We start from the raw sequence: 21,924 nt of genomic DNA on the forward strand, positions 1-21,924 counted from the left end.
CATGGAGCAACGCGCGAAGTTCGCAGGTATCTGATTCGGTAATTGCCGGGCGGCAGGTGACTTGGCACGTGGTCTACGGTTCGAAATTCGTTTCCGTGCTCAGCGCTCAGCGCTCAGCATCGTTTCTGGTGATACGGCTTATCCATCACTACTGTACAAGGTCCACTTGGTATATAATTGTACATGAATCGAGAAGAATAGAGCTCGAAGCATCAATAGCACTGAAGTTCGTGTCCAAATAATTTACGCACTGTCCTTCACGCCACCGCCTCCTCCGCCACCAATGTATACGCTGGCGGCGGCGCATCCACCTCATCATGCTCAAGCCCGCCTGCCACATGCGCCCCACCCGCCAGCCTCTCATTCTCCCTCTGCACTGCATCCAGCCTTGCCCTTACCTCCCCCGCCTCCCGCTCCGCCGCCTCCGCCCTCGCCCTCAGCGCCGCCAGCTCCTCCTGCACCCGCGCCCCCTCCGCCTGCACCCTTGCGCTCTCCGCCTGCACCCTCTCGCTCTCGGCCCTCAACCGCTCGCCCTCATCCAAAGTCCCCTGCACGAGCCGCCTGTCCGCGTCGCGCTCCGAGCGCAGCGCGGCGAGCTCCTCCTGCAGCCGCGCGACGCGCTCGTCGCGCGAGTGGCGGAGCGCCTCGTTCTCGCGGGCGAGCGCGGCCTGTACCTGCGCAATCGAGGTGTCCGCGGAGTCGGCAGCCTGGAAGGCGCGGAGGGTCTCCTCTTGGTCGGCGACCGTCCTACGGAGGGCAGCGTTTTCTTGCTCCAGGGTCGTGAAGGTGCCGTTTGGCGAAGAGGGCGATGTTCCTGCGCGCGCGTCCCGCAGCTGCCCCTTCAGCCTTTCGTTCTCGTTCGTCAGGTCCGCGATGATGGTCTTGTGGATGCCTAATTCCTCCGATGCGCCTCTGAAACGATCCAGGTCCGTGCGCATCGACTCCATTAGCAGCTGAAGCATCCGGCGCTCAGCTTCAGCCTCTGCGGTCCGTCTCTCGGCCTCCTCCAAGCGCCTCTCCAGGTCCTCCCGCCGCTTCTTCGTCTTCCCCGGCACCAGCATATCGCGTGAGCTCTGGTACAGCTCGCGCGAGGAATTGTACAACTCCATCGGCCTCTGCATCAGCTCGCGCGACGTATGCATGAGATCGGCGGGCACACTCGTCATATGCATGAGCGGCTGACGAGCGGGCTTGCGAGGTTCGTCGACCTCGTTAGGGGGCGCGAGCCCTCCGTTCTGTGGCGCGAGCCTGCCATTAGATGGTGCAGGTTCTACATTTTGCGAACCAAACGCAGCAGCGGGTCCGTTCGGCATATACATTGACTTGCTCCGGAGCTTGTTCCTCCGCACAGGCATCGTGCGCGCATTTCGGGCAGAGGTGTTTGACGGGCCCTCTATCTGACCAATGTTGTGACCCGCTGTCGCCGATGTCGATGAGCTAGCCGCGGAGTTGGCGCGTCGGCGGGGCCCGCTGTCCGGCACAGACAGTTGAGCTGTAGGCGCAGATACTTGCATCGCAGGCGCAGATGGTGACGTGGGCAAGGGTAAATCTGCAGGCGACAGCCTCGACGGCGAACCTGCGCGTGAGAGCCGTGAAGGCGAAGCAACAGGGGACGAGCTGAAGGGCGACCTGGGAGAGAGCATAGGCGTATTCGCAACTTCCGTGGCCGGCGACGTTGGTGGCAAAGAGAGCTCCGGGATCGGCATTGGGACCCTCTCCCTCGGCGATCTTGGAGAGGTTGGTGAGGTAGGCGAACGAGCACCAGCTGTCGGTGAGATCGGTGATGTGAGCGAAGCTGGCTGCTCGTTTGCCGGTATAGGCGGAAGATCTTGAGTCTGTAGGCTTTGCATCCGCAACCCTTCCCTCGCAAACGCATAGATCTCATCAGGCAGCGCAGACGGCAGAACCTCCATCTTCTTCGACATGAGGTTTTGCGTGAGGTACATCGCGACGGCGAAGTCGGCGCCGTCGAGGAAGCCGCGGCGCTGGAGGTCGGCGAGGGCCCTAGTGAAGGATGTCAATCGACGAAGGCCATTGCAGTTTCAGAGAAGGGAGCCGGTACGAGACGTTATGTAGGGAATCATACGCACCAGATCTGCGAAAGCCTCGCGACCGGCAAGTTCGACTTGTTCAGAAATTCCTGGGCTTTGTTGCCTACAGGACCAACCAGTCAGTCCCGTCCATGCACCAAGTCTATATTCGGTGATCGTAAGCTCCACTTACCATCCAGAATTCCATCCGTCGCACCCGCAATCCTGAAGATATGCAGGTACTTGCTCCGCTTCTGGGGAGTAAAGGGGGGCAGATCGCTCATTGCAGGAGTGAGCTCAGGTATGGCGAAACGAGGGAGGGGACCAGCTGGAAGGAGGTGTGGTCAGTCAACTATCCCATCTACATTACTGCCTCTTCGAAGAGCCCTACTCGACATGGAGGTCCTGATTTTACGTTCAACGATAAGATAGATCTACTTACCCTGCGCCAACGTCTCCTTCGCCACCTCTACCAGCGCCTGCGCCCACCCCAGCAATCGCACCGCAGCCGCTACTCCGTTGCGCGACAGCCTCCCATGCCCACCCTCGTCCACGATCTCCCAGATGCGGAATAGGACTTCGGGAGGGATACCCTCGGCTCTCGAGAACATGGCAACGGCGGTGTCCCCGGAGAGGGTTGGGGAGTAGGACAGGGTGGTGGGGTCTGCGGAGTTCTGTGCGTCGTTGGCGACGGCGAGGATGCGGTCGGCGAGGGCAAGCTCGTCGGTCGTAGGGGCAAAGTTAGGTGGGGCGGACATAGTGGGGAGCTAGTGAGTAGTGAAGAGAGGGGAGCAGGAGGGATCGGGAGGAAGTACAGCAGTGGTGGGCGATCGAGGCAGGTAGGATGTTCCCGACGGAGGCGTGGTCGTTTCCGATTCACGGGGTCGCGCGTCGCTAGCAGTTGACGAGAGTGTGGGTGTTCCCGGAGCTGTCTTCAAGTCACAGACGGGGTCTCAGAGATGGCGGAGATGAGCGAATGGCAAGCAGTTGCGAAGTCGAAGTCGATCGGTACGCGGTTGTACGTCGTCGACGACGTCGAGCAAGGGTTATCTCGTCTCAGTCTAAGGAGATGTCGCTCGTCCACAGCAGAGGACTCCCTCCGCAGCCACTACGGAGAACAAGGAAGGAAGGCGAAGCCAAGAAGTCAAGCGGATAATCTCCCGCAATGCAAGAGGCGGTGCAGAGTCCACCCTCGCCCGCCCCCGCGGCGCACGCTGATGGACGTCACGATCGGCGGGCCGGGGCGCGCGTCGGGAACTGCGCGGATTTTGGGATGCGGCAAATGCCGACGTCAAGACTTCGAAGCCATGTTATTTCTTTGTTCCTAGCATTTCTTTTGCAGACAATGGGTATTGTCATACCCCTTTCCCTTGACATGACCTCCAGCCCATCTATATACTCATCGATGTGTTTTATTCACTGCAGGTGGCCTACCGAATCCCGCCTTAGGTTCCCCCCCCCGGCCATGTCTCTTCCGCTGCGCAGTAAACGAAGCCACTTTCTCCTCCGTCATCCTCTCCAGCCGAGCCATCGTCGCCTGCAAACGAGAGCTTCGTCCACCCAGTGCATCCTTCCCAAACCTCCCCTCCATCGCCTCTCTCACCTTCCACGCTGCGCCTACCATGTCGCGATCCAACAACGCGTCAATGACCGACGCGTACGACACGGGGTGCGGCGTGTGCTCGAGGATGTGGAGGGCGGCGGGGACGCCGACTGAGAGCGGGGGCTCAAGATCGGCTGAGGGGGCGCCGTTTGTAACATGATCAGTAGCACCAGGTACGACACCGCCTTCACCCGCCAGCGCGACGCTCTTGGCGAGGATCTCGTAGTGCGCACGTCGAGGTGTGATCTGCATGCGCTCCATAAGGCGCCAGACGCGGCGGAGGTCGGCGAGGAAGGTGGTCGGGCCGGTGGTGTCGCCTTGCCTCTGCCCACGCCTAGGACCAGGGATGTCCCTCGTGGGTACGGACATCCCATGCCTCGCAAACCCGCTCATGAACCCGAGCAGGACCTGTCGTGCACCGCTGGCGGCTAGCGCCTCTGGGTTGAGTACCCGGGCATTATTCTTTGCTTGAGGGAGAGGATGCGGTCCATCCCCCGAGCCCACAACAGACGCCTCGTACGCAGCCAACAGCCGCCGGAGGCGTGGCGGATGTTTCCACGCAAGGAGTGTCAGTGTGTGCCAGATGAGCCAGTGATGGTGGGGCGGGAGGGCGAGAGGAGTCGGGACGGCGGCGGCGGTGGGCGAAGCTGCGGCGGTAGAAGTTCGAGGAGAGGTGACCAGGGTCGAAAAACCGGTCGATGGCGAGCTGGCGCCTGGAATGAAGGGAGGTGGAAGCTCACGTTTGCGTCCTTCGATAATCTGCTTCGCGCTGTCCACCACCTCCCCTTTACTCCTCTCCCAGACCCCATGCACCTTCGCCACCTCTTCAATCAACTCCCTCGCGTCCTCCGGGAACCCCTCCATCGTGAAGTTCTCCAGAAATATCCCCAGCGCGCGCCGTCCGTCCATGACGTGGCGGCAGAGATAGAGCTCGGCGACGAGCCAGGTCATGGCGGTGGCGTCGGGATAGGCTAAGGCGCGCTGGCGGAGGAGGGAGAGGAGGCGTGAGAACCGCACAAAGCTGGACGATGGATTCCGGGAGATAGGTGATGGGTTCAGGGAGACAGGAGAGAGATTCTGAGAGCCAGATCGTCGATTTGGAGAGGTCGAGGACCGTTCCCAATATAACCTCACCAAGAAGTCATTCACGTCGAGATACGTATGCAGCACCCTCTCCCGGATCGCCGCGAGCACCTCGCGCAGCTGCATCGGGAGGTCGCCGGGGAGGGCGAGGCGCGTCTCTCTCCTTTCCTTGCGGCCGTGGGCGGCGCGCGCGGTGCGTAGGGCGGTGAGGGTAGTGGTGGATGCTTCTGTCGAGCCATTGGAGAAAGGGTCACGCGAGGCATGCGCAGTAATGACCGTGTCGAAGAGGCGCTTATCGAGCTTAAGCCCGTCCGCGGTACGCAAGAGCGCGGCAGCCGCGTCGAGCCAGCCAGCGTCGGCAGTCGACCAGTCCACCCCTTTCCCCGTAGCATCCCCACCGCGCGACCGGGCTTCCCCACTACGCATACGCGCAGCGTCTCCACGGAACCGTGCAGCATCCAAGCACGCACGCACCGATTGCTCCCTCAGCCTCGAGCGCTCCGCTGGGGCATGCGCATTGCCCATACGTGCCACGTACGCGCCCACCGCAAATTCGTGCTCGACCATGATTCTGGAGGCGAGCGCAGGCGGGGCGTGTGAGGCGAGGAGGGCGAGGATGTCGGGCCAGATGCGGGTGTGCGCGACTTGAGCGCTGGTACCAGTGGCAGACGCAAGCTGAGGAAGAGTGTAGCCCTTCTCCGCGGCCAGAGCGGCAAAGCGTGCAATGAGGGGGAGGTTGTTCGCGGGGGTGCCGGTGTGCAGGAGGGCGTTGTGGATAGGGCGGAGGTCGACGACTTGACTTGTGTGGGAGGCCTCTTTCGGAGCGGTGGAAGAGGTGGAGGCATCGTCGCGAAGGTATGAAGCAAAGGAAGGGAGGGCCACATGTGCATCCGGTATCAGCTTGAACCACGCCGAGAAGAGGTTGATGCGGTCCGTATGGGAGGGGTGGTCAAGGGCGGCGAGAGCGGCGCCAATGTAGATGGGGTGGGGCTGGATGGTTATGCCGGAGGCGACGAGGTGATCGTGAAGACGCTGCGCGGCTTCGAAGTGATGGAGGGAGACGAGGCTAACGAGAGTGTCGTTGTTGAGGTCGTCGAATTGGCGCGAGGAATTGGACGAGATGTACCTTGCGGCTTTGGATGAAGAAGGGTGCGCGAAGGCAACAGAACTATGACATGCTCGCAGGATGAGGAGAGGGCGCGGGTCCGGACGATTGATTGCTTCGTGCGGTGTGAGATATCGCGAAGGGTGGGAAGGAAGAGTCACTACTCACCGAGTAGAGTATAGGAACGCGTCCCTTCAACGCGCCCAATTCTCGTGGGTCCCAGCAGACATGTTCCGTTGAGGCAGCCAGCAAGAAGTCTGCTCGGTCCGTGCAGGTGCATAGGCGAAATTCATCCACCTGTTCTTGGGCTGCTCGCTGGCATCCTCGACGCCAATAAGCGCCCGTGGTGGGGTGAAGCAAGGATGATCGGCGAGCGGCACACGGCGGGCCGGGCAGCGGCCGCGACGGGAATATTCCGAAAAGTTCAGAGTTCAAGACGCTCAGACAACTCAACGTTCAGGACGCAGATCTTGGTAGGGCAATGCCTTTGTTGTTGGGTGTACACGCATCGCAGAGAACATGGTGACAGAACAATCCTGGTTCTACACCAAATAAATACATGACACACGCTGTAACACGCCAATAAATACATGAGCCAGCTCTGCACTGCAGCTATCTCGATCAACGAGAGCCATCACAAAGGGGAGCCAACTACTCTACCCCTTCTTGGGAGCCTTCTTCGTCTTCTCGTGAGAGCGCAGCGTACGCGTGCTCGGCGGCATAACCAACATCTTGCGTTTTCCCCGCGTCGACGCAGCCTGACCTCTAGCGGCCTGCGTAGACGATCCGGGGCCTGCTTGCGCCGACGGCTCGGTGTTTGCAGGCGCGCGTCTGGCCTTCTTCGATACGTGCGCATCGCCTGCGTGCTCCTCGTCGTCTGAGTCGTCCGGTGCAGATCGCTTGAGTGGGTTGTCGGGGTTGATAGGTACGTGTCCTCCAGTAGCCCCTCCGCCGCCACCACCACCACCACCACCACCACCGCCGCCGCCGCCGCCTTGAGCGTTGGCCGCGGTAGCTGCAGCAATGGAAGCACCGACAGGTCCGTTGCCACCCATGGGAGCACTGGCGGAGGGACCGGCGCTTTCGTTGGGAGAAATACTGATGGCCGCCAGAGCGTCGAGCGTCGCTTGAGTAGCGTGTCCAGTCAGAGCCGTGCCACCAGGTCTATCGGTCGGTTCCTCATTTGCATCGTTGTCGTTTTCAGCAGGGTGCGCAAGATGACCGGACTCGAGGGTGAACTCGGTATCCTGAGCATTAGTACGCAGAAGTTGGCGATATTGCGTACGAGGACCGAGCGAGACAACAGACGCCGCAGGCGCGCCTTCCTCCGCTCCCGAAGGCGCGAAAGACCCACGCTCAGTTGTGTTGACTGTCTCGTCAATAGCATGTGTGTGTTCCGAGGCCGTATCGCGTTGACGGTTGCTGCCAGAGTTAGCCTGAGTTCTTTCCGGCGAGTCATCATAGCCGCGACCAGGGGCGGGAAGAGTCGGGACGTCCTGCGCATGCTTTTGAGTGCTACTGCCATCGGGAGGCTCGGTCGAGGTAGCGCCGTCGTGACCAGTGCCGTCGCCGAGTCTCATGTTGGAAAACACATCGAACGTGGCTTGCGTTTTCTCCCCGTGCAAGCGACGGGTGACAGAACCATCAGCATCCACGGCATCAGCTCGAGCGATCAGCGGAAGCTGCGTATCGTCTGCCTTGAGGCTGTCCTCAGAGTCGTAGCGTTGAAGGTCGCGCCATGAGAGATGGCTAGCAGGCGCTCGAGAGACCGGAGTAGCGCCAGAGGAAGCGCCGCCGCTCGGCGTGCGCTTCGGTTCGTCCATGGTGACGTCGAGGTCGAGAGAGCGGGCCTCCGGGTCTGACGTTGCAGCGACAACAGGAGCGTGTTGGTCTTCATCGGCATGATGAGAGGCCTCGCGCTCGGAGCTGAACACCTCACCTGCGCCTTCAGGACTATCAGCGTCGTCTTCACCATGGTCTTCGTCATCACCACTGCGGGCTTCATCATCGTCGCCAGGGTCCGCGCCGTCCCAATAATCAGCGCTCATGGGATCGAGCGCCACGAGCTGAACACGATTCTTAGACGGAGCATTCGGGTCGGCGGAGTCAGGAGCCTCAGGAAGCGGAGCCTCGCCGTCGGGACCTTCGGGACTGCCAGGATGCGAGGTCGAGGTCGAAGGCAAGTTGGGAGGCAGCGCAACGCCAGCGCCAGGGAACAGCTCGTTCACGCGTTGCATCATCTTCTGCATCGCTCGGTCCGAGGCAGGCGAGCCCCACTGTACCAGTTGGCTCCAGGGCCGGCTGGTCTTAATGGGACGGTTCTCGTACGTGTAGTCGTCCCAGTTCGCTTGCTTCTTGTGTTCGATGCGCCTCTCGAACTCGGACCAGCTCCACCAGTCGCCAATCATCGCCATTGCGACCACTCTGCTCTGGCGTTCACCCCATGTGTCGCTGGTCAAGAGATACGAGGCCTGTGGCGTTGTTAGTCCGAGCGAAAGAGTGAGAACGAGGATGAGCACACACCTGTTTCATCAACTGCCGCTGCGCTTCGCGCAAACGAGTAAGTTTCGCATTCACGAAAGCTTGTCCCTCCTGCTGCCGCGACACTGACTGCTTGCATTCGATGAGCATGGCGACTACAAATCTTGCAAAGTCCTGAAGGCGCTTGAAGGCAGCCTCCGTGTTGCAGATTTCGTCTCCGGGTTCCGAGTCGTCCATTCCCGCCTCAGAAAGGTCTTGGTCCAGCCAGTCGCGTCTCTCCAGAGCATACCCGCCGACGTCAGAGAGATCCAGATCCTCTGTAGTTGGCTGATGCTGTGACGTCCGCTGCACCTGTGGCGGATCCTTACGGATATCGTAAGGGTCGCGCGTCGTGGACTCGCGGGGACCAGAGGGCTGATAATCTGGGTCCTCAGATTCTTTCTTCTTCTTCTGCTCGTCGTCGTCCGAATCGTCGTCTGGGATGTCGGCTCGATACCTCGGTATGTACTCTCCGGGATGGCTGTAGCAACTATTTCCAAGGCGCGCCTCCTCTTCCCGTACCACAGCGGCAGCCGCGTTGACCAGTTCTCGATCGAGCTTCATGTTGGGGTCTTCGAGTGCCATGACCATGTAATCCGCTATCACCAGGTCCGCGTTGGCCGTGTTCGTACGGTTGCTGGAGACAGATGTATTGAGGAGTTGGTGAACTTGCTTCATGAGAGCTTCGGAAAACGCGGCTGCCGGCGCGGCCGCTGCCTCCGCTCCAGGTTCGTGAGCGAAAGGCGATCCAACGTCTTGCGCAAGTTTCGGGAAATCGAGCTATGGAGGGTTCATGTCACTCTCAGAGGCAATTGTGAGCATTGAAGTACTCACAGCATCTTCCGGGTCATCATACAACATGTTGTTGACCCCGGCGCTCTTGATTTGACCCCACTTCCCCGACGACTCAGCGTTCGCGCGAGTACCTCCGGGAATCCATGCCAGTTCCTGCGTGCGTTCAGTGATTACGATTGCGCCGGTCATGCTGGATGGTAACGCACCCCGCCGGTGGCTTCGAGCTTAGTTCTGTCGCCATTTCCTGGGAGCGTGGTAGAGTTACCGATCTGTAAAGGAACGTAAGTAAAGGCATCATATACATCGTGTGAACATCATGATCACACACCTCGGGGTTCTCATTGACCGACTCAGATGAAGCCTGAGGCTTGGCAGTGCCGGTGGCATCCACGTCAGTCTGTGAGAGTCAGCAAAGAAGAGCACAATCATGAAGCATACACCATACCTGACTGTCCGCCGGCGGCTGCTCATCATTGGGAACGCCTGTCTCCGCTTGATTTTCCGGCTGAGCGGGAGCATCGTCATGCCAGATCTTTGGTTGAGCGGCGACAATCGCAGGCCGGTCCATGTGCGACTCCACCATAGATGTGAGCGCAGGAAGCGTGAAAATATAGTCTTCGTGCTCGGTGTGAAATTTGTTGGTGTGCATGTTGACTTGAAGGTAGGGGAGCATGCGCTCAAAGTGGGGCTGCAGCTTCACCGGTCTAGGTGGGTGATTGGAAAGGCTCGGCGACGGAGAATTTCCTGCAGAATCAGTGCCATTGTCGGAAGACATGATGGTAGAGAGCAAGAGGTCGGAGTGTCCGCTTGAGGAGAGTGTCCCTTTTTTAGCAACGCCACGTGGTTGAACAATGGAAGCTCGGAAATTATACACGTGACTGCCATGAGGCTATGCGCACAAGACGCGTCGCGTGGCTGGCCCATCTCTCACTTTCAACCACCATCATCCTCGCCACGCGTCGCTCGCCCGCTGACCATGTCTTCTACGACTACGCAAACCAGCACTTCATTGCCTACTCTCGCCGATGCTGTAGCATCGGGAGAGCGAAAGCTGCGCGAAGTAATGGTCACAGTCCAGGATGTCGTCCCGCCCCAAGTCAAGCCCAACGACAGGAGTATCAAACACTTCTACGTACAGGCGCGCCCAACCTATCTACTCGGCTACTTCATGTCGCCGAAGAAGCTGTACGAAGGCGCTAAGAAGAACGGGAAGGCAGAAGCGACTATGAAGGCTACTCTTGACAAGTACCTCGCATACGTGAAGGAACACGGTGGGATCACATGGGGTGACGGGCTAGAGAGGAGAATGTTAGGGGGAGAAGAGAGGTGGCTGTTCTGGCTGATAAGATCGGAGCGCAAGGAGGATATCTACACCGTGGAGTTGGAGGTGGTAGATGGGTTTCGGAGACTCCTCGGCGTTGGCGTAGATCCCGCCATCATCATTTACCAACACCCTAAGGTGCGTTTGCTTGCACTTGCGTCATATATTGCCTTCTAACGTGCATTGCGTAGCACTATATATGCTGACGGTGTATCACTGCCTGGCGATCGGACTACCACACCTAGAGAATCGCCTCATCTTCGCAGCGGAGGCGAAGTTCATCATTGCCTAGCGGAATACGGACGGACTTGTAGCCATACCTGTATTATACCTGCGCGTCAGCGATACCATTCCCCATGCTCCTTCGGATGTGTGACGTCCAGAGGCTGCGTCGCGCGCTACTCGCGAACTTCGAAATCGGGAGAGCCTACGGCTTTGGACCCCAGTCAAACGCAGATGAAGCTTTGCTAAGCATCCAACTCTTCAGCCATATTGGTTGGCATTGTCGAGGCTTTATCCACGGAATCTGGTTCAAATATGGCGAGGAGACTGGACGGGGTCGTCACACGAGGTAATGAGGCATGCGGACGCGTTCAACCGACACGCCCAAGAACCAATTGGAAGCCAGACATGGGATAATGAACAAGTTTCCCGGTCTGCCCAGATACACAGGCGGCATTCATCTTTTCGTTTCTTGGGTCGCTCGCTGGCATCAAGCGCCTGTAGTCGAAGGACGCTCGGTCGGCGGGACGTCGGCCCGGAGGGACGGCGTCGATGACGGGGACCGCCGCCGCTGCGCCGATCGCGAAATGTTGCTCTCTCGTCGACTTCCATCATGTCGGCGCACGCTCGTACACGCAGCGCGTCATGCGTCGACGAAGGGGACGCCGCCACCTAGCGCTGCTGCCCAATCCACAATTGACACGCAATCCTCACCAGCTTCGCAAGCCTCGGCATCCCCGCGAAAACCGCTGACGGCCCCGCCGCCGATAGTCAAGCGCCCCACTCCATCAGACCAGCCGCTTCCCGGCCTACGACGCGCGCTTGGCGTGCGGGAGCGCCCCACTGTAGAGAAGCAGAGCAGGAAGGAGCGGTTAGAGCAGATCATGCTCAACCCCGAGGGTGTGCAGAAGGAGAGGCAGCATCTGTGCGTTCGGTAGTAATTGTCCTCTTGACAGACTCGCTGACGCGCTGCTGCAGACTGCGACAGGCAGGGAAGAGCTACTACGAGGACATGATCAACACCCGGCACCACGGCGGTAAGACTTGGATAGCACCGAAGCAGGCTATCCGCGAGGATGTGCGTCCTTCCGTTCACCCTTACCTTGCTCGTCTCCCCTCCCCTCTTTATCCCCTTCTTCCTCGTACCTCACTGACGTCGCCTCCAGAAAGCCCTCTTCTTTCCCAACATCACCGGCAAGTCACTACTAGGCAACCAGCGGCATACCACCACTCTCTGCTTTGGCCGCATCACCGTCCTCTCCCTCCTCAGCACGCGTATCTCTGAGATCCACTCTGCGCGTCTCGTGCAGCCTACCCTCTCCGCCTACGCGCAGCACCCGCTCTTCCAGCATGTACAAATCAACCTGCAAGAGAACCTGCTCAAGAGCTTCCTCGTCTCTTTATTCACGAACTCGATCAAAAAGCAGGTGCCGAAGGCGGAGCACGACCACTACCTGGTGTCTAGCCAGAATATGGAGTATCTGAGAGGCCCGATTGGGATGGACAATGAGAAGGTGAGGGGCCCTTTTTCAGACTCGCTCACGACTATCCTACATCCTCACTCTCTCCCTCCACCGCAACTTCTCTCACTCTGACTGAACCAACTTTCACATAGGTCGGCTACGTCTATCTCATTGATGAGAACCTCAAGATTCGCTGGGCAGCGGGCGGCGAGCCCGAAGACTCTGAAATTGAGGCCCTGAGGACGTGCACAGGCGTACTCTTGCGACGGTGGGAGAGGGAACCGAAGAGTGCGGAGTATAGGGATAAGGCGAAGGAGGTGGTGGAGGAGACGGTCGAGGAGAAGAGCGGCAGCGCATAATTCGCTGCGGCACCTATCATACCATCATGTATGTCCACTACTCCCTCTTCCTTCTGCCCGATGCTACCGAATAGATGAGGACTCTTTAAGTTTGGCTTGTGCGTCGGAGAACAGGGCGAAGTTGGTCCATTTCTCGTGCTCGAATGTCGACAGGCGTCGGCCTGCGCGCGCGCCCAAGACAATCTCTTGCCAGTGAGTGGCGAACAGACTGGGGCACTGCAGCCCAAGCTCCACAGGTTCGAGTGGGCATGGAAAAGGTATCTTTCGTACGCAGGTATAGGACAGTTGCGTGTGACAACTCCCTTCGACATCCAAGCAACGCGCGGAGCACGAACCTTCGCTGCATAGGCGGAGCGTTGTCCCTGGGATTGGTCACCCAATCCCAGGACAGCGACACGCCGTCAGCATATATAGTGCTATAGGAGGTATTTAGAATGCGACGCACAATGCAAGCGCAAGCGAACGCACCTTAGGGTGTTTGTAAATGATAAGAGCGGGATCTGCGCCAGCGCCCAGAAGTCTCCGGAATCCCTCTACGAGCTCAAACTTCGCGGTGTAGATATCCTCCTTGCACTCCGACCTCAACATCCAGAACAACCACCTTTCCTCTCCTCCCAGAGATCTCCTCTCTAGTCCATGTCCCCATGTGATCCCACCGCGTCCCTTCACGTATGCGAGGAACTTGTCGAGAGTAGCCTTCATAGTCGCTTCTGCCTTCCCGTTTCTCTTGTCGATCTCGTAAAGTATCCTCGGTGTCATCAAGTATCCGAGTAGATATGTCGGGCTCGCTTGAACGTAGAAGTGCTTGACGTTCCTGTCGCTGGAATTGACATGAGGCGGGACGACATCCTGCAGTGTGATCGTCATCTCGCGCAGTATACGCTCGCCAGATGCCACGGCATCGCCGAGAGTAGTCGGAGGGGTGCTGGCTTGTGTGGCTGTGGATGCCATGGTCAGCGGACGAGCGATGAGTGGCAAGGCTGATGGCGGTCGGAGGCAAGAGATCAAGTCTCCACGCGACACGGTCCAAGCTCACACGACCGTCCGCGCAGCCTCGATCCTAGATCGCTTCGGAAAAGGCGGATCCGCCCCGAACAATGTCGCTAGGTTCCTCTCTCTTGAAAGAAGAAGATTTCGTCGGTGGACGTTCAGTGTGAAAACGGGGCGCGACGCGAAACTGGAACATCGGGAAATGCCGTCGATTCCCGAAGGCCCGCAATATCCAACGAACGAGGACAAGAGGATTGGATGACCGCGCGCAGACGGATGAGATCTCGAGTCCACCTCCCTTCTCAAAGAACTTTCTCGTGGTATATACAGTAAACGGAAGCGGAAGCGGAAGCGGGCGCAGTGTCAAATCTTGGGTGGTGGAGGACGCATTCAAGTCGCCATCGAGGTAACGCATAATCTGTGACGATGACAAGACGTGGTATAGGATACGCAGCATGAGGGTATGATACATGATATAGGAGATGCGACCAAGGAGAACCGTTCCATAGAGTCCGACTCGGCGGCGAGCAACCATGCCGCGCCCAACAATGGTGAAAGGGAAGATGATGTGAATGGGTGCAGGCGCCGTCAACAGATGAAGCGCTAGTCCAAGAAGTCAGCCGTACACACATATCTCAGTACAAAGGAACGCACCTTGGGATGGTGGTAGATGATGAGCATGGGCTCCTCGGTGGCGCCGATCAAGCGTCGAAGGCCGTCGCGGTATGACTGATCTATCGCGAGTATATCCTCCCTGCACAAGGCCTTCGCAATGTAGAAGAGCCACATCTCCTTCCCGTCGACGTCCACCTTCCGTAGCCCACTTCCCCATGTGATTTTGGTCTGCTCTTTGACCCATTTGAGGTACCGGTCGAGAGTGCGCTGAACGTCGTCCGATGCTTTCCCTCTCTGCTTAAGCATTTGGTAGATGTCGTTAGGCGTTACCAAGTACCCAAGCAGATAGGCGGTAGGCGCTTTTTTGTACCGGTGCTTGACACTCCTGTCGTGGAGGCGGACACCGTCCGGGATGATGGTGCGGAAGGTAAGGTGGCGCTCGCGCAACGGTTTCTGCGGTTTGTCACTCCAAAGAGCAGACAGATCATCCCATTCAGAGTGAGGGTCAGGATGAGAGGCAGTGGGCTGCATAGTCGATCAAGATTTGGAGTGGCGAGTGATGGCGGGAAGCAACTGACAGAAATCGCCCGTTGTAACGATGTCACAGGTCGCGTGCAGCGTGACATTTGCAGTGACGGCCGCCCGCGGCGCCCCGTCTTCTGCCAAAAGGGGAATGCTTCATCTCGGCCCTCATTAACGCAAGTCCATTGTTCGACTGCATGAGTCGAGCAAACATGTGGAAACTGTCACGCTTGCCTAGTCACACAAACAGCGCCCTTCTTCTCTTCGTCTTTCACCATCCCGATGTCCATTTCGACCGGTGGCAACAACGCCACCGAGGCGGCAATGCCCTCGAGCGTCAAATCATCTTCCCAGGGCAATCATCAACAGCTCTTGCATCGGCCGCTGGTATCTCACTACGAACGCATGATGCCACTCTTGCAAATCGCGATGCACATCAATATGTTCCACACAGAACACGAGGACTATCCCTTCTGGGCGAGCACCTTGACTTACATCGTCGAGAAATATATGAAGAGAACCGCGGCGGTGGTTCCTCAATGGAAACTGTGGTCAAAGCCAGTGAAGGACCGCAAAGAAATCGAGGAGGGAAAGAAAGGAGCGTCGAAACAGCAGTCTGCGCCCACCGACGAGTCTGCAACCACGAGTGCCGACAAGGTACGCGCGACGTCAATCATATGTGAACATGTGCTAACATCTGTGCTGTAGAATGCTGGCGCTCTCGACGCCGAGTCTCCGACATGCGAGGCTGATGAACAGGTGAGAGCGTTATGGCTATCTGTCTCTGAGGAAAAGCTGACCGGTGTTGCGCTTGGCCGCAGTCGGAAACCGCTGAATCTCCTGTAAATTCTGCAAGTCAGGAATCAGAAATTGCGGAGGTGCGAGCACCTGTACGCTATTTGTTTTGGACGTCGCTGACTGTCGCAGAACGAGGAGCACCCGACACCAGTACCCAAGCCGCAACGCGACAAGAAGGGGCTTACCACAGCCCTTGACTTCCCTGATCCCGATTACTTTCCAGAAGCTGAAGGTCACTCGAGAGATGCCTTAATTAGTAAAGGCAGCAACAAGGTATGTACACGACTGCATGGCAGAGAACCTCTAAACTCAGCGATCTCCAGGCATCGGATGTCGACGAAGAGCAACAACGGGCTGACTCGGACAACATTGCGAACACCGGCTCCCTTGCCGCCGCCGATGATCAACAACGTTCCTCACCACCTTCGGAGTCGGATTCTCAAGCTCTGTTCGTGGAGGAGGAATACAACTTCGATCTGTCAATGTCCACCAATCGTACGACAGACACTGGTCTGAGGAAGAAGGTCATAACGGACTTCGGGGTGCTCACACCGCGTTATCCCGGCATGGACTTGGACCCTGCGCAAGTCTACTCGGCCTGCGCCAACGTGCGGAACGATTATGCTGGTACCAAGATTGTCCCTCATGGCGGTCCCTCCGACTTCGTTCCAAAATTTAGAGCTCACCCCGACGGTGATGGCGACAGTAACGAAGAAGCAGAAGACCTCCAGGGCGACGACGAGGGCGCATATCCCGAGGACGAGGACTCGGATGATGATGATGACGACGACGACTATCGCCCGGATCCACCAATCGTCACACCGTCAGCCTCTGGCTTCACTCTCAAGCTGCGCGATCGGAAGCCTGCATCTGCTACGCCGTCTCCGGATGATAATCTGGTACAGGCCGATCGCGAGGCACTCGATTGGTTGGAACGAGACATGCTCTTTGATGAATCCGAGACTTCTCTACACGACGAGGTTTGCAACACGGCACGCGCTTTCAAGGAGTTCAAGGATTTTGCCAAATTTTACGTTGCGATACTCTGTGAAGGCAAGCGGTCACCCTCGAACAAGAATAAGAAGGGGGCCTTTACCAGGAAGCTGTACGAGCGACTGTACAAAGGGATCCGCTCGCTCATGATCCAGGCACGTCGTTGATCATCCTCTTTGTGTTTTATCGAAAGCTTACGTGGATATAGGTCCTTTACTTAATGACCAGCGACGTTTGGGAGCACCAGCACAATGTCGTTGGCATGGTTATGGTGAGCGACTACTGGTGTTGGAACGAGTTCGAGCGCATCCCTGGGCGCAACAAAGTGGAGGCGAAATGGCAGGATTACACGGATGAGACGCGCCCGTTTAAGACTTGCAACCCATGGACTCGATTTGTTCAATGGGGCTCGCCCGCCTCCGATCAAGCACTTGCAAATATGATGGAGCGTGTCAACCAGCTCTATCCTGCGTTCTCGCCCTCACCGACTGTCGACGTGACCACTGGCGCTACGCCCTCTGCTTCGGACGCGCCTTCCGCTTCTGGCTCTTCTGGTCCTACCGCTGTGGCTACGCCTGCCGACGCTCCATCGTCCGCGGAGGCTCCTGGCTCCGCAGACCTCGACACCCCGTCGGGCGGACTCGCTGATTCTGGCGAAGAGATTCAGGCCGTGGAACAATACCCGGAGACACACGAAGACGAACTCCCGCACCGCGAGGACGAAGTTCAGTCCTTACCCATCGAGCGTGATGAAGCGCTTGGCGTGCCTCGCGCTCTCGACATCGACATCACCATGCACGAGCCAGAACTTGCGTCGAACGCTGCCGAACCCTTCGATGCACCCTCTGCTCGTGCAGCTTCCGCTCGTATGGAATATCGAAACATCCTGGACAGCGAGGTAGACGATGGTCCACCTCCTCTCATGGCAAAGGCGAACACCGCAGCAGCTGGCAGTCCCGATTCTCGACGCTTTCACGAAGAGGGCTCGCACGCCACCTTCAATGACTCGGCCATCATCAGAACTGGCGACGACGCTGGCTATAGTGGCAATACCTCCTCGAAACCTCTCGATAACGAGGAAATTCAAGGTCATGCGCAAGACGCCTCGACTCTCATCCCCACGATGCGGGCCGCCTCTGTCCAGCCACGCTCAACCAACGCCCCAGGGGACACGACCAAGCCCCGATCTCTAGCGACACCCTCAGCTCCACCAGGCACGTCTGCGTCTGCTGTTCCGCTCGCTCCTCACGTGCGATACAATGTTCCTCTGCGCACTGCTACCCAAGATATCGAGCCCGACTCAGGTCCACCCGGGCTCTATCCCGAGATTGACGACACTGGAACAAACAATGGTCTGACGAACACTACTGGTCCCAGGCCCCTGTATGGCCAGAATACTCAAGCGGCGCTCGACGGTCTCGCCGCCATCAGCATCTCCAACAACGAAAGCACCAACCACTCCGGCAATGCTACCTCTGGCAACAACGGGCTTGCTAGTGTTGCCGTCATCCCGGCTAGCGTGGTCCCTGCTCAAGGGGGCGGCGACGGCGGCAGCAGCAGCAGTGGAGGAGGAGCGGGAGGAGCGGGAGGAGGAGGAGGAGTAGGAGGAGGAGGAGGTGGTGGTGGTGGTGGTGGTGGTGGTGGTGGTGGAACTATGCCCGTCGGCCCTGAGAATCCACTAAAGCGACTCGAGCCCGACGACCCAGACGAAGAGGACAAGGGAACGCCGCGGGCGCCGAAAAAGGCCAAACGAACGCCTGCAGCCGCCGACCCGCCAGTGCAGGCAGGACCTGGACCGTCTACGCAGGCCAATAGAAGGGCAGCGTCTCAGCGGGGCAAGCGCAAGAGAACTAAACCAGCGTCAACCACCCAGGAGAAACGCCCTCGCGACAACTTGGGGAGGTTTTCCAAGAAGAAGTAGAACTTGAGTAGATCAACTCGATTCTCCTTCGCTGTGGTTCTCGTTGATCGAGGCCGTATATGTAATTATTGGCGGGCGAATGTTATGTATTCGGTGTAGGATCAGTATCTTATTACTGTCACGATCTCCTCCGCTCGCGATACGGGACCGTTAGCAGAGTCCGACGACATTGAGGAATCGAACGTTGCTTGCACGTGACAGAGCGGCCCGGGCCGGCGGTGACAATTCTGAGTTCTGGAGTTCATGACTTTTTCCCTAAACGCGCATGAATCGCCTGCCCCGCCAAGTCCTCGCCGCCGCGACGCGCTCAAGGCCACGGGCCGCGCGTACAGCGCAGGCACTTCTTACCCGGTGCAACAGCTCCACCAGCGGAGGGAGCAGTAACGGTAGCAGCGACAAGGACCTCTCGATCGAGGACCGACAGCGGGCCGTCGCGGACTTGCTGGAGAAGGCAAAGAGGGTGTACGGGTCGCGGCCTCCAGCAGAACGTGAGCAGGTGGAGGCGGAGGGGAAGGCGTACGATACGACGCAACCTCCACGGAGAAGAGATGAGGAGGAGCCTGCGCTCTATGGCCCCACAGAGGCAAAGGCGAAGCTGCACTCTTTGGTTCTGACGGATCGTGAGTGCTCGGCTATCGAGGACCGACCTTCTCTAACATTCCGAAAGCCCTTTTCGACGACCCATTGCGGGACGTGCTCGCCGACCTCGCCTTCGATGCCGCTTTTGCACACCGCAAGGCTAGTATGGAAGCCAATGGCATGCCCGTCAACGTCGACATCCTCCGCACGCACCTCCTCACGGACGGTTTCTCCGAAGTGCGCGCCATGGCTCGGCAAGTCAAGGCCGGCAAGCTGGATCCTGCATTAGGTGTCAAGGCAGCAGGTGCGTAATTGTACTATTTCCCTCCGGTCGCATAGCTAAATGATACCCCGTAGACAAGCTCTCGGACCCTGCCACCCCCCTGGGCAATCCAGAGGAAGAGCTCATGACCAAGCTCGAGACTCCCGCTGTTCAGCGCAAGTTGCAGCACCTCGACCAGAAGGCGAAGCGCAAGCTGCACGATATCCTCACTCGCGTTCCGACCCTCGGCGGTGCGAACGTTGAGGCTTTGCGAGAAGCATCAGCCTTCTTGCACGAGATTGGCGTGCGCTTCGAGTACTCGACACGCCCGGCGCAGACTCCGATCGGGGAGGAGTCGGTGTCGTTCGACAAGGTCGACATTGACTGGACCACGGAGAAGGAGATCATTCTGCGTCGTATGTGTCACTTGTCAGCTATGGGCTAGCATATTGACCCCAAATCACAGAGAGGGAAAAGGAGCTTGCCGAGCGGGCTGCTCGGCGCGCAAAGGAGGAGGCCGAGTACGACCCCACGCGTACCATCACCGTCAAGGATGGTGAGTCATTCCTCGCGGAGCCTCCGAACTTTGCCAACGGAACACCCAGAAATGGGGCACACCTTCGTTCAGCAGTACGGCGTCGAGCCCTACCCCGATCTCATGACCGCGGACCCCATCATGGACTCGCGCACTGAACTGGACTTCCCTCCGACCGAGCAAACCCCCTACCACAATAAGGTAGTCTTCCGCAACCACGAGTCCATCTTCCACGAAGCCATGGAGGACCAGGGCTTCGACTTCGCCGACCCCGACTGGGTCCCGGAGAAGTCCGACGAGGTTCAGGAGACGCAGCGCGAGTCGCGCACACTGCCTAAGTCGTTGAAGTGGAACTTGCACCGCTACGCATTGGTCTCGCGGTTCGTCAGCCACCAGACGGGCAAGGGCAAGATCGCGCGGTACAACATGATGACGGTCATCGGGAATGGCGACGGCATTGTGGGCTTCGGGCAGGGCACGCACGAGGAGTCGAGCAAGGCGCTGAAGATGGCCGAGCTGCAGGCGATCAAGAACTTGGACTACGTCGACCGGTTCGAGAAGCGGACGATTTGGTCCGACCTGGAGACGAAGTTGGGTGCGACGAGGGTGAAGATGCGCCCACGTCCGCTGGGCTTCGGGCTCATGTGCAACCCGAACGTGCACCAGGTACGCTGAAAATCTGCTCGCTGATATGTTCGTAGACTAACGCTCGTCGTACAGGTTCTTAAAGCCGCCGGCATTAAGGACATTTCTGCGAAGGTCTGGGGCAGTCGCAACAAGATTCAGGTTATCAAGGCGACCCTTCGCATGATTCAGTCCGGACACGCACCCATTGGCATGGGCGACGGTATCGGCGGCAAGGGCCTGACGGGTATGAAGGGCATGGGCCTCATCAGCAAGCAGGACGTAGAGAGGGAGAGGGGGCGCAAGCTCATTCATCTCCAAAAGTCATAGTACCCATACTCATCGCTCTGTCCTTACGCACGGACATGACTGCATTAATGCCATCCTACACGTCCCTCCGCTCCTGTTTACTGTTGATTTTTTCTCGTCTGTAGTGCCTTCGACGGCGAAGTTGTAGGTCCCCCACGTGTGCCTTCGCACGATGGTTAGCGCCAGGCCGTCGTGCTGATCTCATCTCTGAACGACCATCTACCTGCCTGCCCGACATGGAACCCAGCAGCTCGAGCTCTTTGAATGCAGACACGGCAGACGCGTCGAATCTATTCCGCGTCATTGACAAGGACAAGTGAGCGCGCCCCGTCTGCCGCCTCATACCCGCGAGCCGACATGACAAGCGCCGAAGCGTCCACGGCCTCAATCTAGCCGTACCCGAGAGCGCGCAGGCGGTCATCAAGCCGTGGCACGAGCGCGAAGATACGACGGTATATGCAGACTCGGGGGTCGATGATCAGGTGTGTGGATTAGTGCTGAGGCTTGATAGCGCGTACTAAATCGACGCGTAGATGATCATACACGTCCCCTTCACGGAGAGCGTCAGGCTTCGATCAGTGCTATTAAAGCTCGGTACGTGCATCCATATCAATTAAGTGTGTATGTATGGTGGTTGATGAGATGACATGCAGGCCGAGGAGAGTCCACCCCGCGCACGCTACGTATCTTCGCCAACCACCCCAATATCGTCGATTTCGCGGACGCGGAGAACACGCGACCCCAGCTGAACATCAGGCTACTAGAAGGAGAGGTCGAAGTCGTTGAATACCCGTTGCGGGTAGCGGCGTTTACCAGCGTAACGTCGCTCTCGCTGTTCTTTGTGCGTACTGCCACATTTTATTTCCATCCTGCCTCTATCACCTGCGCATCACTGCTGTTGTGCGATCTAATCTTTGACCATCCTTTCAGAGTGATGCCGTAGGGGAGGACACCTCTCGACTCTACTATCTTGGCTTTCGAGGCGACCTTCGTAATCCCAAGAAAGACGCGAACTCGAAGATCGACATACCTGCTGCAAACGCGGCAGACGCGCCGCTCGTAGACCGAGTGTCGGAGAAGTCCGCGGGTGCACAAACGACGGCCAGATAGACCGCATATATCCTGGCACGCTGCACAACGGCCAACGGAGTTTGCCTGTCATAATGTTGTCTCCAGGTTGACAATGGAATCATTGGCTTCATGCCCCCTTTTACTTGCGCTCTCTTCAGCTTCGGATGAGGTTTGTGCGCGCACTCCATCTCTCTTTTATGCACT

At 58.3% G+C, this 21,924-nt stretch overlaps 11 protein-coding genes across 11 annotated transcripts; 6 read left to right on the forward strand and 5 right to left on the reverse strand.

Moving 5' to 3' along the window:
* Positions 1 to 120: 120 nt before the first annotated feature.
* Positions 121 to 3,257, reverse strand: SCHCODRAFT_02641286 (uncharacterized protein). The gene is made up of 4 exons (XM_003027839.3): positions 2,473 to 3,257; positions 2,224 to 2,358; positions 2,091 to 2,154; positions 121 to 2,004 (listed from the first exon to the last, which is right to left on the reverse strand). The coding sequence occupies exons 1-4, from the start codon at positions 2,786 to 2,788 to the stop codon at positions 258 to 260; spliced, it is 2,262 nt and encodes a 753-aa protein (XP_003027885.1). The 5' UTR covers positions 2,789 to 3,257; the 3' UTR covers positions 121 to 257.
* Positions 3,258 to 3,334: 77 nt separating this feature from the next.
* On the reverse strand, positions 3,335 to 6,183 carry SCHCODRAFT_02591218 (uncharacterized protein). Its single transcript, XM_050343987.1, has 2 exons — positions 5,990 to 6,183; positions 3,335 to 5,936 (listed from the first exon to the last, which is right to left on the reverse strand). The coding sequence occupies exons 1-2, from the start codon at positions 6,099 to 6,101 to the stop codon at positions 3,430 to 3,432; spliced, it is 2,619 nt and encodes an 872-aa protein (XP_050198025.1). The 5' UTR covers positions 6,102 to 6,183; the 3' UTR covers positions 3,335 to 3,429.
* Positions 6,184 to 6,477: 294 nt separating this feature from the next.
* Positions 6,478 to 9,911, reverse strand: SCHCODRAFT_02752782 (uncharacterized protein; the record flags this gene model as incomplete). The annotated part of the gene is made up of 6 exons (XM_050347269.1): positions 6,478 to 8,292; positions 8,345 to 9,121; positions 9,176 to 9,289; positions 9,343 to 9,405; positions 9,465 to 9,533; positions 9,582 to 9,911. 6 exons carry the CDS (start codon positions 9,909 to 9,911, stop codon positions 6,478 to 6,480), a joined length of 3,168 nt encoding a protein of 1,055 aa, XP_050198026.1.
* A 201-nt stretch (positions 9,912 to 10,112) lies between these two features.
* SCHCODRAFT_02554962 (uncharacterized protein) lies at positions 10,113 to 10,864 on the forward strand (the record flags this gene model as incomplete). The annotated part of the gene is made up of 2 exons (XM_003027591.2): positions 10,113 to 10,595; positions 10,649 to 10,864. 2 exons carry the CDS (start codon positions 10,113 to 10,115, stop codon positions 10,661 to 10,663), a joined length of 498 nt encoding a protein of 165 aa, XP_003027637.1. The 3' UTR covers positions 10,664 to 10,864.
* A 337-nt stretch (positions 10,865 to 11,201) lies between these two features.
* On the forward strand, positions 11,202 to 12,628 carry SCHCODRAFT_02641293 (uncharacterized protein). Its single transcript, XM_003027592.2, has 4 exons — positions 11,202 to 11,604; positions 11,658 to 11,757; positions 11,846 to 12,193; positions 12,295 to 12,628. The coding sequence occupies exons 1-4, from the start codon at positions 11,267 to 11,269 to the stop codon at positions 12,499 to 12,501; spliced, it is 993 nt and encodes a 330-aa protein (XP_003027638.2). The 5' UTR covers positions 11,202 to 11,266; the 3' UTR covers positions 12,502 to 12,628.
* SCHCODRAFT_02554968 (uncharacterized protein) lies at positions 12,595 to 13,631 on the reverse strand. Its single transcript, XM_003027840.3, has 2 exons — positions 12,970 to 13,631; positions 12,595 to 12,917 (listed from the first exon to the last, which is right to left on the reverse strand). Exons 1-2 carry the CDS (start codon positions 13,450 to 13,452, stop codon positions 12,903 to 12,905), a joined length of 498 nt encoding a protein of 165 aa, XP_003027886.1. The 5' UTR covers positions 13,453 to 13,631; the 3' UTR covers positions 12,595 to 12,902.
* Positions 13,632 to 13,695: 64 nt separating this feature from the next.
* Positions 13,696 to 14,673, reverse strand: SCHCODRAFT_02641298 (uncharacterized protein). Its single transcript, XM_003027841.2, has 2 exons — positions 14,146 to 14,673; positions 13,696 to 14,094 (listed from the first exon to the last, which is right to left on the reverse strand). Exons 1-2 carry the CDS (start codon positions 14,635 to 14,637, stop codon positions 14,080 to 14,082), a joined length of 507 nt encoding a protein of 168 aa, XP_003027887.1. The 5' UTR covers positions 14,638 to 14,673; the 3' UTR covers positions 13,696 to 14,079.
* Positions 14,674 to 15,023: 350 nt separating this feature from the next.
* SCHCODRAFT_02752788 (uncharacterized protein) lies at positions 15,024 to 18,340 on the forward strand (the record flags this gene model as incomplete). The annotated part of the gene is made up of 6 exons (XM_050347270.1): positions 15,024 to 15,285; positions 15,337 to 15,387; positions 15,450 to 15,506; positions 15,556 to 15,699; positions 15,750 to 16,574; positions 16,628 to 18,340. Exons 1-6 carry the CDS (start codon positions 15,034 to 15,036, stop codon positions 18,338 to 18,340), a joined length of 3,042 nt encoding a protein of 1,013 aa, XP_050198027.1. The 5' UTR covers positions 15,024 to 15,033.
* Positions 18,341 to 18,597: 257 nt separating this feature from the next.
* Positions 18,598 to 19,849, forward strand: SCHCODRAFT_02554975 (uncharacterized protein; the record flags this gene model as incomplete). The annotated part of the gene is made up of 4 exons (XM_050343704.1): positions 18,598 to 18,960; positions 19,008 to 19,223; positions 19,277 to 19,597; positions 19,648 to 19,849. Coding segments are annotated over exons 1-4 (1,092 nt in total), but the record flags the coding sequence as incomplete, so codon positions are not given.
* A 107-nt stretch (positions 19,850 to 19,956) lies between these two features.
* Positions 19,957 to 20,670, forward strand: SCHCODRAFT_02517034 (ribosomal protein S5 domain 2-like protein; the record flags this gene model as incomplete). The annotated part of the gene is made up of 2 exons (XM_003027594.1): positions 19,957 to 20,382; positions 20,437 to 20,670. The coding sequence occupies 2 exons, from the start codon at positions 19,957 to 19,959 to the stop codon at positions 20,668 to 20,670; spliced, it is 660 nt and encodes a 219-aa protein (XP_003027640.1).
* Positions 20,671 to 20,874: 204 nt separating this feature from the next.
* SCHCODRAFT_02641301 (DUF1000-domain-containing protein) lies at positions 20,875 to 21,860 on the forward strand. Its single transcript, XM_003027595.2, has 5 exons — positions 20,875 to 20,965; positions 21,023 to 21,131; positions 21,183 to 21,243; positions 21,303 to 21,490; positions 21,580 to 21,860. The coding sequence occupies exons 1-5, from the start codon at positions 20,886 to 20,888 to the stop codon at positions 21,757 to 21,759; spliced, it is 618 nt and encodes a 205-aa protein (XP_003027641.2). The 5' UTR covers positions 20,875 to 20,885; the 3' UTR covers positions 21,760 to 21,860.
* The last annotated feature ends 64 nt before the right edge of the window (positions 21,861 to 21,924 follow it).

Source organism: Schizophyllum commune (assembly GCF_000143185.2).
Source record: "Schizophyllum commune H4-8 unplaced genomic scaffold SCHCOscaffold_12, whole genome shotgun sequence".
NCBI classification, from domain to species: domain Eukaryota; kingdom Fungi; phylum Basidiomycota; class Agaricomycetes; order Agaricales; family Schizophyllaceae; genus Schizophyllum; species Schizophyllum commune.